Source organism: Ornithorhynchus anatinus, chromosome 14 (assembly GCF_004115215.2).
Source record: "Ornithorhynchus anatinus isolate Pmale09 chromosome 14, mOrnAna1.pri.v4, whole genome shotgun sequence".
NCBI lineage: Eukaryota > Metazoa > Chordata > Mammalia > Monotremata > Ornithorhynchidae > Ornithorhynchus > Ornithorhynchus anatinus.
Window position 1 is genome coordinate 5762886 of NC_041741.1, and position 13595 is coordinate 5776480.

The following is a 13595-nucleotide window of genomic DNA, read 5'->3' on the forward strand; positions in this document are numbered from 1 at the left end:
AAACGTAGTAAGTGCTTTTTGTGTGCAGAGCATATTAGTAAGTCACAGGAGATAATACACAGGTAGGAATTAGACACGGTCCCTATCTTTTGGCACCTCAAAGTCTGAGTTCAAGTGTGCAGAAAGGATTGGAGACAGACATAAAAGCACTTAACTTCTCTGTCTCAGTTACCTCATCTGTAAAATGAGAATTGAGACTGTGAGCCCCATGTGGGGCAGGGACTGTGTCCATCCCGATTGCCTGTATCAATCTCATTGCTTATTAAGCACTTAACAAATACCACAGTCATTATTTTTATTACTATATCTTCCAGGAATAGTCCCCTGTGTTTGGTCTTATTTCCCTGTCAGTCACTCTCAGAGCACTGACTGGTCAATTTTTTTCAGAATTAGGGTATTTGTGTTTTTATCCTGTGTATCTATGCAGATACACTAATTCTCCTTTTGTGCTTGCAGTTGGTTGCTGCCAGTCCCCCCCATTAGATTGCAAGTTCCTCCAGGGCAGGGAAGCAGTTTTTTCACTTCTAAGGAATGTTCCTTCTTTTGTGCCTACAGCAGGTGCTTATTCAATGCTAATGATTATAGGGCTGGTGATGATGATGATGATGATGATATTGAAGGACAGAGAGCCATTTTTCTTATAGCTTTCCTAGATATGCTAGGGAAATTCCCTGGACCTTGACTTTCAATGCTTCTGCTTCCTCTCCTCCCCCCACTCCACTAAATAAAGGGATCTTCAGCCCGGATGATGAGACTCTGCCATTGGTGAGCCCTTTAAGACTGAATGATGATCAGCGAAGCTGCAGGGCCTCAGTCCAATATTCAACAATCAGGAAGCTTTCACTATTCTTACTCCTACCATATGGAGTAATGGCACGAGCTGCAATTCTAACCTCGAGCGGTCAGGCGGTCTGGATTTTGAAAGGAGATAGAAGAATCTATTCTTCCCTGAAAATTACTTCACAATAAGAGAATGAACAAGCTTTTCCCTTACAGAAAGAACATTAGTATTATAGAAAGATTCGGGGGGGGGGGGGGTTTGTTGTTTTTTTTTGAACATGAGACATTGTTCCCCTTGATTTCGGGATTAGTAATCAAGCATAGCACGTCTCAAGCACTTTACATATTTAAACCAAGTTCACCTCTGTTTCCCTTTCCCCATCTGGTTTGGCTTTCACAGTTGGAAGAGTCTGTAAGTTTCAAAGAGACATTGCATTGACGCATCGCTACGGGTATATTGGAGAATAAATTAAGTCGTTCAGTGTCTTCAGGTCAGCAGGGTGGGGAGCAGCAAAACCGGTGTGAGCTGAAGAGTCAAAGTGTTGGTTCTTAACCCAACGACTGGGAAGTTATGGGATTTAGAGATGTCGGAATCTGCATGAGAGTCAGCCATCTACCTCTGCTTTAGCTCTTAGCTTGCAAAGTGCTCTTTAGCCCACAGTTTACCATTTTTTTCCTCTGCCTGTGAAATGTGAAAGGTAGAATTTACCTCTCAGAAATGCTGAAGATTATAGGGCAAATGCTTGTGAAGTGTATTGAACAGTGAGTGGTACAACAAGTTTTCTCACTGCAATTTGGATATAGCAGGACTGGAAGAGTTAGAGTACATTCTCATAACATGGGGCTCTTCTGATATAACACGATCCACAAGTTGGCACGAGTAGACTGGAAGTTGGCAGCAGTAGACTGGTATCTAAAGGAAAAAACAGCGGTGTTATTTTTTAAGAGCTTACTATGTGCCAAGCGCCATGCTGAATTTTGGGGTCGGAACAAGCTAATCAGAGCAGACACCATCCCCACCCTATATGAGGAGAGCATTCTGTGAGGTAGGGGAGAGCAGTTATCTTCTCCCCATTTTACACATGAGGAAACTGAGGCATAGTTCATTTAGGTGACTTGCCCAGTGTCACATAGTGATAGAGACGAACCTATAAACCGGACCTGTGCTCCTTCTAGGTTGTGCACCTAAACCTGGTCCAGGTCATGTGGCAGCCTGCGGTGGCAGTCGGGGTGTGATTCTGCTGGGCTTTCCAGTGTCTGCCTCCAGCATACTGAACCGTACCATTCAGGACCTTGCCTTGTGTTTTATAATCAGTGTTTGCTATCGTGTAATTTTCCCATAACATCAAGCCCACATTAGAGGAGAAATCCCTGTACTGAATTACCTTTCATTCATCCATTCATTCATTCATTCCTTCATTGAATAGTATTTATTGAGCGCTTACTATGTGCAGAGCACTGTGCTAAGCGCTTGGAATGTACAAATCGGTAACAGATAGAGACAGTCCCTGCCCTTTGACGGGCTTATAGTCTAATCGGGGAGACGGACAGACAAGAACAATAGCAATAAAAGAACAATAGCAATAAAACTTTCGATTATATACATCTTCAGGCCACAACATTATTTGGGGACGGTAGTTGATTGAGATTAAAAGTGGCTGGTAAGAATTTATCTGGGACTAATCTAAATATTTTAATTGACATTTGTACAGAGGTTTGCTTGAGGAATTTTTTTTTCCACATCTGGTCCTTCTGGGTAGTCAGAGTTGCTTTTGTTTGAATGGGAAAGACTGTGCCTATTTTAGGTTGGTTTTGACAGAACCCGGCCCTGCACCAGCTCAGACGCCTGTGATGGTAATGAAATGTTAATCTTTCGAACTCATTAGTGGACAATCTGATTTGTGTTCAACATTGTCTACACTTTCGATGAGCCTATTTCACAGCCACACGGTCAGAGGAACTTGTTTGGATTGAGGCCAGCGTACCATTGCTCAGTAGACCAATGACCGAATATAATCACAGGAATTGTTTGTGGCAGCGGCAGGTTTATCAGCTGTGGGGGTTTCATGGTTTTTCTACTGTGAATTGGCACAGTGTCAGAGCTCAGAATTGCATGTATGTCACGGACGCGATCCAAAAATTTGTCACTCTGACTCGCTAGCGAGTTCAGAATATTTCCCCTGCCAAGGCAGTGTGTCATGATTTGTTCTGCCCAATCTGACTGGCTGGAACCTCTCCTCGTCCTTTCATAGAATTTTTAGATGTCATAAAAGGAGCCTGATGATTGGATATGCACTGGAGCCCCTTGGCATAATCCCTAGCACTGCTTTTTTATTCACATTGGCAGAAACCCAACTCTATCCTTCATAGGTAATCCTCTCTTTGTGCTTGTCTTGCTCCCAGTTTTTGTTTATATAACCTGAGAGAGGTTATGTCATCTGTTATATTAAATCGAGAATTTTGTTGAAACCAGGCCTTTAAAAAAAACCTCGTATGATAATTCCCTAGGAGAATTTCTCCCTAGGAGAAATTGGAATACAAATGCTTTTGCATTTTCTATTTTGCATTTTCTTTCTAAACTGGTCCCCACAAGCTAGAATTAAAGCCTAGAGTTCAATTGTGGACAAATTCTAATTTGGGCATTTCAGAAAAAAAAAATGAAATCAACAATCTCAGCAATTGAGAAATATCAACTGAGTCAGTGTCTAGATGAGAATAGGGTCAGGGGTAGAAAAGGGCCAGTGGAGAGATAGTTGTCCTACAGAGAAGGCGGGGCCGCCAACAGACTTGAGGGAACAGTCTATATGGGTGTTGACGGAGCCTGAATGGAAACAGAACAAACTGAAGGGGAAATGTGGGTGCTACATTTCCCAGTGTCTTCTAGAAATGAACTAATCACCTACTTGGGCCCAACCTCTCCTTTGATGAGAGCGTATTCTGGGTGACTTTGATGCTTCCTTCCTGTGTGACTTTGCAACCTAGGGCAAGTTATTTAACTTCTCTTTGGTCATCAGTTTCCTCATCTGTAAAATAATGGATGAAATACTTGTTCTCCCTCACCCTTAGATGATGAGCCCCATGTGGGCCAGGGTCTGTGTCTGACCTGATTAACTTGTATCTTAGAGAATAATAATAATAATAATAATAATAATAATAATGTTGGTATTTGTAAAGCGCTTACTATGTACAGAGCACTGTTCTAAGCGCTGGGGGAGATACAGGGTGATCAGGTTGTCCCACGAGGGGCTCACAGTTTTAATCCCCATTTTACAGATGAGGGAACTGAGGCACAGAGAAGTTAAGTGACTTGCCCACAGTCACACAGCTGACAAGTGGCAGAGCCGGGAGTCGACCTCATGACCTCTGACAGCATGGCATAGTGGAAAGAGCCCAGGCTTGGGAATCGGAGGTGGTGGGTTCTATTCCCAGCTCCGCCACTTATCAGCTGTGTGACTTTGGGCGAGTCACTTCACTTCTCTGTGCCTCAGTTACCTCATCTGTAAAATGGGGATTAAGACTGTGAGCCCCACGTGGGACAACCTGATTACCTTGTATCTACCCCGGTGCTCAGAACAGTGCTCGGCACATAGTAAGTGCTTAACAATTACCACCGTTATTGTTGTTATTATTATCACCTATCCCAGTGCTTAGAATAGTGCTTGACACGTAGCAAGCATTTAACAAGAGTTATATAGAAGAGTTGACTTAAATGTTGACTTGATCACTACTTTATATGGGAGGGAATAATATTAAAATTGTTTCATCAGCTGTCAATTTTTTTCTTAAGTAACATTGCTTTTATATCGCTTTTATTGTTCCTTACCATCAATACCAAACTATTATGGTATTATCTTGTTTGAAAAAACAAACGCTAAGCTTATCATGCAGTGGTGCTCTTCTAGTTTATGACAATATATTGAAATGCTTTGGGATCGTCTGACTATCCAAGATAAGAAATAAAGCCAGCATAATAGCTAGACATGAATTGAATTTGAGGTATTAGGTCTAGAATAATAATATAAAGGAACTGACTATTAGCCTTACTATAATGCAACATGATATTGTTGTGGTACCTAGTATAGCTGCTGTTGCCAAGGAGGTCTTGCCATTATCTTCAAGATATGCTACAGTCTTATGGGTCGCTAATTCAAATCTATAAATGGGCTTCTAACCATTGAAAGCCTCACGTTAAACATTTCTTCCTGGGAACATTTATTTTTAACAAATGTGCTGTGAATATTTTTCACTGAGGGAAGAATGCAGAGTATATACCAGAAAGTCAGAATTCTCTCTCCCTTATTTTAGGTCAGAGCAGATTAGTGTTTGAAACTCTGGAATTCTCTTCCTAGCTGTGCTACTGACTTATTTTATAACTGCAGGAAATCACTTGTCTTTTCCCTACTGTATTTCACTCACTCTCCTGCCTTAATCTCTCTCTGATTGCACAGGGGTGGACTGAATGGATTCTGTGACCATCTCCAGGTCTCTAATTCTGGGTCAAACAATCGTATTTATTGAGCTCTTACTGTGTTGGGAGCACTGTACTAAGCAATCATAGTAGTTAGGATCCTTCTGGGTCTTAAAATCCCAAAATGTGATAAATACACACACACACACACACACAGAGTACATGTGTATGATTTATTCATATACATTTCTATACACATACAAAGATATAGCTATATATATGTGTCTGTGTGTATGTGTTTTCTGTTTTGTGTGTGTGTGTGTGTGTGTGTGTGTGTGTCTATAGAAATATCCTTATTTGAAGGCAGAGTTATTGGTGATGACAATTTCTCCTTGTGTGTATGGGAGGCAGAAACAAGAAATGTAGAATGGGCTGCCTACCTTGGGTGCCCTGTAGGCCAGTGGGTTTGTTGCATTGGTTTTTTAATTTGCCCCTTGGTTTCCTGATTTTTATAGGATAAAGAAAAAAAACCCTCAGGTTGTTTTCCTAAACTTAATCTCTTTGAGGACAATGTTCACACCATATAAAAAGAGAATGTATATTATATAATATATCGCAGATGGCACTGCGTATTATGAAATAGATTATGTACGTGTGAATAGCCTTATTGGTTATTATCAATATTTGTTGAATGTCCACGTAGTGATGGCTCTATTCAAAGCTGAGAATATTGTTTGACACAGCCATTCAGAATGTACGGTTCTGGGGATCCTATGAAGATCCAAAGTCTGTTTCTACTACAGTGCTCAGTAGCTTAGCCCTGAGGTGGAACCTTACACGTGCGTCGGATCAGACATATCATATTTTCAGCTGAAGCTCAATTTTACTCTCTCAAGCTTTGATCTAGCAGTACACTCCCACCTTTGTTCTTCTGGAGGGGCCCTCATTGGCAGCAGTCTGTGGAAGCCCCTGCAAAGACCTCGATTCTTTGGTGTGGCTGAAAGAAGGTTGAGTAAATGATGCTTCTGCAAATATCTCCTCTCACACTTTGTTTTCCCCATAACGGCTCGGTTTGTTTCCCCCAACTGGGTGTGTTGGTACGACGGCATCCCTGTCACTGCTCAACTTTTCTTCAGATGTACATTGTTCTGTTGAGGATCCTTCCGGATACATTCACTGGTATGACTGACTCCTTGCACTTTTATCATTGTCCTTCTGCTGTCAGGCCCTCTTCTAGGGCAGGAACCATGTCTTCTACTTGTCTCGTATTTTCCTAAGAACTCATTACAGTATTCTTCACAGAACTGGCCCTAAATACTGCTGATTGATTGTTTACCTTCCGAAGCACTCAGTGGAACGGTCTGAACGCAGAAGGCATTCTGCGTAGATCATTAATTGACACAGGACACGGCACACAATTTTCTGCACACAATTAGTGTTCGGTAGAAGCTATCAGTGGGTTGATGGATGGGAACATCATCAGTAGGATTGGTAGCATCTAGGAAATTCTTTGTAACTCCCGTGTTTCTCCCAGCTAGAACTCCACCTACCCTGACACCGCCTTATTGGTGTTGGCATTATTGGCGTGAGGATGGAAGAGAAGAGGGAAAGAGGCAGTAGAAAATAAATTTGAAGATTTATTAGTGTAAAGAATTTGAAACTAGTGGTTCTCTGCTCACTCAGGAACATTTTTGTTGTCCTAAATGTGTGTCGAATATTTTGTGTAAGTTTTCACACAGTATAGGAATTTCTCAGTATAGGAATCAGTAAAACCTCTTTTAAATGTCAATTTAAAACATTCCCAAGTAAAAGTCGAATGTTAGAATTGGAACTGGTTATGGGCACTGGCTCCATGTCATCCTTTTGGGAGGGTAAGTAATAATGTATTTATTCACCTTCATCGACAGAACCAACTTTTGAGAGTGGGCAGTTGAGAAATCCTGTACCCCTGAATCTTATCAGGAAATTCTTTGTACACAGTGGAAAACTACAAATAAGTTTAGCCCAAAGAGACTTGGTTAAAGCCACATTTTCACTTTTCATTTGAATAACGGGATAAATGTCTTGCTTGCAGATAAAGTCAGCTCGCCAAACATTTAATTTTCACCTCTAGAGTTCTACCTTATTCTGAATGTATAAATATTTATGTTTCTGAAGTTTGAGGGTTTAGCTACACAACCAGAAGTATGGATTTATATTGAATTATGGTAGGCACTAGGGGCCGAGGCAAAGGCATTATGTTGGGCATTTACTTTTGTTTCTCACTGAAACTCAAAGCACAGAGGCATGGAACATGGAAATAACCCATTTGAACAACATTAACTGAACATTTTAGGATGGTTTCAGCTTCACTTTCCATTTTGAGTGCAGTATGGAATGAGAGAATGACATTTTCTCTAAGATTACTTTATAGAATTCCAATGTTCGCAATGGCAAATTCCAAAAAAGCAGTCACAATGGCAAGGTAAATGTGATTCTCGTCTCTGTAGAGAATGAAGTACTCTTTCATTTAGTTTCCTAGAGGACAGAGTAGGATCAGATAGGGATTATGTCTACTAAATCATTCGTAATGATTGTAATAATTATGGTATTCTTTCAGCACCCGAGTGTGGCGATAAGCACTGGGTTGGATACGAGGTCATCAGATCAGACACGGTCCTCGTTCCACACGGGGTTCATCATGTGGCGTGTCCAGTTTACAGATGAGGATGGGGGCCCAGAGAAGTTAAGTAATTCACCCAAAGTCTCACAGTGGTGAAACAGGGCCTGGTAGCCAGCTCCTCTAAATTCCAATCATGTGCTCTTTCCATTAGACCACTATGCTCCCAAGTACTTAGTATAACGCTACCACAATACAACAGGGGACAACTTTTTTGTGCGTCCACTATGCCTGGGGCTGTCAACTCCCCTTTGATCTTTTCAGCCACACACATACTTGTAGGCAAACTTCACCACCAGTGGGGTCTTCTTCTGCAAATATATATCATCATCGATGTATTTACTGAGTGCTCATTATGTGCAGGGCACTATACTAAGCGCTTGGGAGAGTACAAAACAACAGAGTTAGCAGATACGTTCCCTGCCCACAACGAACTTACAGTTTAGAGGGGGAGACGGACATTACTATAAATAAATAATTTGTAATACATAATAAAAGATATGTATATAAGTGGAGAAGCAGCGTGGTTTAGTGGAAAGAGCACGGGCGTTGGAGTCAGAGGATGTGGGCTCCGCCACTTGTCTGCTGTGTGACCTTGGGCAAGTGACTCAGTTTCTCTGTGCCTCACTTACCTCATCTGTAAAATGAGGATTAAGACTGTGAGCCCCACATGGGACAAACTGAATACCTTGTATCTATCCCAGGGTTTAGTACAGTTCTTGGCATACAGTAGGCACTTAACAAATACCGTAAATATTATAATTATTATTGTAAGTGCTTTGTGTTTGAGGGTGGGGCTAATATCAAATGCATCAGATATATAGTAGATTGCTCTGGGTATGGAGATGTTTAATGCCTCATTGATTCTTCTCACTCCTTGTTTAGCATTGCAAAATTGGATGGGATGCAGCCTATGGGGCAGAATTATCTTAAAGCCTTCTGCTCTATGTCAGTTCTTGGGGTGTGGGGTTTCTCTGGAGTTGGCTGGCCTGTAATCTCTGTCTCTGGCTGTGGAACCGAATATATTCACCTACCTTTTCAGCAGCAGATGTAGGCCACGGTGTTCTTTTCACACTGAGAAGCTGGATGGCTTGGTGGACAGAGCACAGGCCTGGGAGTCAGAAGAACCTGCATTCTAATTCCAGCTCCTCCACTTGCTAGCAAGTCACCTATCTTCTGTGTGCCTCCATTCCCTCATCTGTAATTTGGGGATTCAGACTGTGAGCCCCGTGTAGGACATGGACTGTGTCCAACTTCATTAGCTAGTATCTACCCCAGCGCTTAGTGCAGTGCCTGGCACATAGTAAGTGCTTAACAAATCGCATTTTAAAAAACAGTCAAAATAGAAGTGTCACGTGATAATTTTTGGTAGTCATGAATTGAAGAAACTGGCAGTTTGATAGAAATGTACCTCTCTGCCAATTTCGTCTGAACGATAGATCCTCTGTGCAGTGACCCGCCCCCCAGCCCTGTATTAATATTGCTCTGATTCAGAAATAATGATAGCGAGTTTTCCATTTTTATCCATTTGTACAAGCAGTTAAGGGCGGTAAGATTAATGCCTAACTGACAGTGCCTCTGTTTCCATTTTCTCTCATCCATTAGGACATGCACATGACTTGTTTTCCCAGGAGTGGTAATGAGTTGCACCAGCTATTTGCACTCTCTCACTCAGCCCCCTCGTGAACACTATTGAGACACACAATATATAAATAAGGAGAAACACTGCTTTGAGTCAGACAATATAGAAACACTTGCCTCATCCAGATACCGCCTGTGTTAGCTTGCAACTTTAAATACTGCAGGGCAAATGAAAACATTCAACTCTAATATATCTCTTCAGAGTAAGAAACAAAAAAAAAAAACCTCTCAGAAACTCACAGAAATGAGAAACCCTGAAAAAAGAACCCACAGAGTTAAGGCCAAAGCTATTTTCTGAAATCACTCTAGGGCTGCTGGTATTGTTCCCATCCCAGGTAATGCAAAATTTTACTGTGGCAGATTTCACCATCAGCAGCGATTTACCACTGATTTCGAATGGATTTGCATTTAGAAATTCACATGACACCATCGGTGGTGGTTGCTATTTTCCTTTTGGATGGGGTTAGGTTCTTTCTGCCTGTTCTTCTGGGTATGTAAACTGTACGTTCTGTATAGTTCTGAGGAGCAGCGTGGCTCAGTAGCACGGGCCTGGGAGGCAAAAGGACCTGGTTTCTAATCCCGGCTCTACCACTTGTCTGCTGTGTGATGTTGGGCAGGTCAGTTAATTTCTCTGTGCCTCAGTTATCTCACCTGTAAAATGAGAATTAAGATTGTGAGCCCCACGTGGGACAAGGCCTGTGTCTAACTTGATTAAATTGTAACTGTCCCAGTGCTTAGAATGGTGCTTGGCCCATAGTAAACACTTAACAAGTACCATAATTATTACGATTAATTATTGTACTTTGTTATTTTTTGGAATGTTTTGCTGAAGAGGTGATGATTGCACATTTTATGGCGCAAGGTTTTATCTTTATAGTTTTACTTGGAGATGGCAAAGAGCTTTCAGCCCGCTTCAGTTCAACTATATTATCATACTTCTCATTATTACTATTATCATACTTGTTAAGCCCTTACTATGTGCCCAGGGCTGTTCTAAGTGCTGGGATAGATACTCTCAGGTCATATACAGTCTCTGTCCCACATGGGGCTCACACTCTTTTACCCATTTTATAGAAGGTCTAACTGAGGCCCAGAGAAGTTAAGACCCTTGACCAAGGTTACAGCAGCTATGTGGCGGCTGGGATTAGAACCCAGATCCTTCTAACTCCAAGACCCGTGCTCTCATCTACTAAGCCACACTGCTTCTCTCTGTCTTTATATTGGCAGAAATATTCTTCCTCCTTCTCATTTTCTTCATCTGTATTCTGCCTAGAGGAACTGGTCACTTGAGTGCGAAATGAAACTGAAATTAAAATGGGTTTCCTTTAGAAATAGCTAGTCAATATTGGACAAACTATGTCAGCCACAATCGCAGTGATTGCAATGATCAGTACTGAAGGCCATTAGAAAGACTAAGGATTTGGCAGATTTTAATTCTGAATAGAAACCTAAGGCAGAGGAAAGAAAATGAGAAAACATTGAAGTAATTTCAAAATCTCCTTTTGATCTTTAAAAATAGATTGTAAAAGATGGTCAATACTTTGAGTGTGTGTCTGCCATTAACTCTTTTCCTGAATCCTTTCAAACTGATGATGTGCTGAAGAAGGCCAGGTAAAATGGAAAATCTCATTGTTTACATCTGTTGTCTATAAAAATGACAAGCCCCGCCCCCCAAAAAAACAAACAAACCCCAAAACTCACATGGATTACTACTTAGACTGTGAGCCCCATGTGAGACAGGGACTGTGTCCAACCCAATTAACTGGTCTCTCCCCCTACACTTAGAACAGTGTTTTATACATAGTAGCACTATAACAAATTTATTATAATGTAATAAATTATAATGAATGTATTGTGTATATTAATGTTTGCCTCTCCCTCTAGACCTTGAGCTTGTTGTGGGCAGGGAGTATGTCTGTTTATTGTTGTAATAATAATAAGGATGGTATTTTTTAATCACTGTGTGACAAGCACTGATCTAAGCACTGGGGTAGATACAAAGTAATCAGCTTGTCCCACGTGGGGCTCACAGTCTTAATCCCCATTTTACAGATGAGGTAACTGAGGCACAGAGAAGTTAAGGGACTTGCCTCTGACTCCCAAGCCCGTTCTCTTTCCACTAAGCCATGCTGGTTCTCCCAAGCGCTCTCCCAAGCACTTAGTACAGTGCTTTGCACACAGTAAGCACTCAATAAATAAGATTGAATGAACGAATGAGTGAACAACTGCTATAGACTAAAGTCTAGAAGAATCATCTCTAAGTATGCGTTTGTTCTTTAATGTTTTTTCAGCGTCACCGTCAATCAAGCTCTTGGTGGACGATCCAATAGTTGTCAACCCCGGAGAGGCCATCACGTTAGTTTGTGTCACGACGGGAGGAGAGCCCACACCTTCCCTCACCTGGGTCCGATCCATCGGGGCTCTGCCTGAAAAGACCGTCCTGAATGGAGGCACTTTAACCCTACCCGCCATCACTTCTGAGGATGCCGGGACTTACAGCTGCATCGCCAATAATAACGTGGGGAATCCAGCCAAGAAGTCTACCAACATCATAGTGAGAGGTAAGCGCCGGCCGGGAGAAAAGCATAAGCCTAGTTCTTTTGGAATCTCTGCGCCCTCCCCCAACTCCCGCGAGCAAGGGAAGAGTCTTTTCACTGTGTGTAAAGTATCAAGGGATATTAGGTCGGGGGGAGAAGATGTGCTACGGCAGCTGAAAGTGCTTAGTGATGTAGCGTGATGTATTGGCAGTTAATTTGATTTGACAAATGCCTTTTCTGGATTATAAGATTCCCATTGTAAAATCCAGTCCCCAGTCTGAGAGGATATAAGGTTATAAGAGTCAAGTGCTTATCTAAAAGATGGTTTTGCTCTCTTACTCCCACTGGCATGGGTTCCCATTTGATTCTGGCGATGGCTCCACAGTTTTCTGAGCCGGGCTTTAAGACCTCTCCTGGTGAGACCTGAATGTTTCCAGTCAGGACTGAGAAGGCCCAAAATGGCTCCTCTCTGGTGTATTAGCTTCTTTCGATGCCTTTCCCCTCCCAGTCTCCATCTCCCCTGAAGTTTTACCCCACTTTCACTCCCCCACATTCAGAATGGCAAGTTGGCACCAATCCCTGCAGGTGCACGGGGTTAATTAATTTCAATTTTCAATTCAATAGTATTTATTGAGCGCTTACTATGTGCAGAGCACTGTACTAAGCGCTTGGGATGAACAAGTCGGCAACAGATAGAGACAGTCCCTGCCGTTTGACGGGCTTACAGTCTAATCGGGGGAGACGGACAGACAAGAACAATGGCACTAAACAGCGTCAAGGGGAAGAACATCTCGTAAAAACAATGGCAACTAAATAGAATCGAGGCGATGTACAATTCATTAACAAAATAAATAGGGTAACGAAAATATATACATTTGAGCGGACAAGTACAGTGCTGTGGGGATGGGAAGGGAGAGGTGGAGGAGCAGAGGGAAAAGGGGAAAATGAGGCTTAAGCTGCGGAGAGGTAAAGGGGGGACGGCAGAGGGAGTAGAGGGGGAAGAGGAGCTCAGTCTGGGAAGGCCTCTTGGAGGAGGTGATTTTTAAGTAAGGTTTTGAAGAGGGAAAGAGAATCAGTTTGGCGGAGGTGAGGAGGGAGGGCGTTCCGGGACCGCGGGAGGACGTGACCCAGGGGTCGACGGCGGGATAGGCGAGACCGAGGGACGTTGAGGAGGTGGGCGGCAGAGGAGCGGAGCGTGCGGGGTGGGCGGTAGAAAGAGAGAAGGGAGGAGAGGTAGGAAGGGGCAAGGTGATGGAGAGCCTCGAAGCCTAGAGTGAGGAGTTTTTGTTTGGAGCGGAGGTCGATAGGCAACCACTGGAGTTGTTTAAGAAGGGGAGTGACATGTCCAGATCGTTTCTGCAGGAAGACGAGCCGGGCGGCGGAGTGAAGAATGGACCGGAGCGGGGCGAGAGAGGAGGAAGGGAGGTCAGAGAGAAGGCTGACACAGTAGTCTAGCCGGGATATAACGAGAGCCCGTAATAGTAAGGTAGCCGTCTGGGTGGAGAGGAAAGGGCGGATCTTGGCGATATCGTAGAGGTGAAACCGGCAGGTCTCGGTGACGGATAGGATG

General features: G+C 42.8%; 1 protein-coding gene across 2 annotated transcripts in view; it reads left to right on the forward strand.

Annotated features, from left to right (window-relative positions):
- MDGA2 (MAM domain containing glycosylphosphatidylinositol anchor 2) overlaps nucleotides 1–13595 on the forward strand; it is a 434436-nt gene that overhangs the window by 287660 nt on the left and 133181 nt on the right. For both annotated transcript variants that reach the window (XM_029078526.2, XM_007662937.1), the window contains one exon: nucleotides 11780–12049. In XM_029078526.2, the coding sequence (XP_028934359.1) occupies nucleotides 11780–12049 (270 nt within the window). The remainder of the gene's footprint in view (nucleotides 1–11779; nucleotides 12050–13595) is intronic.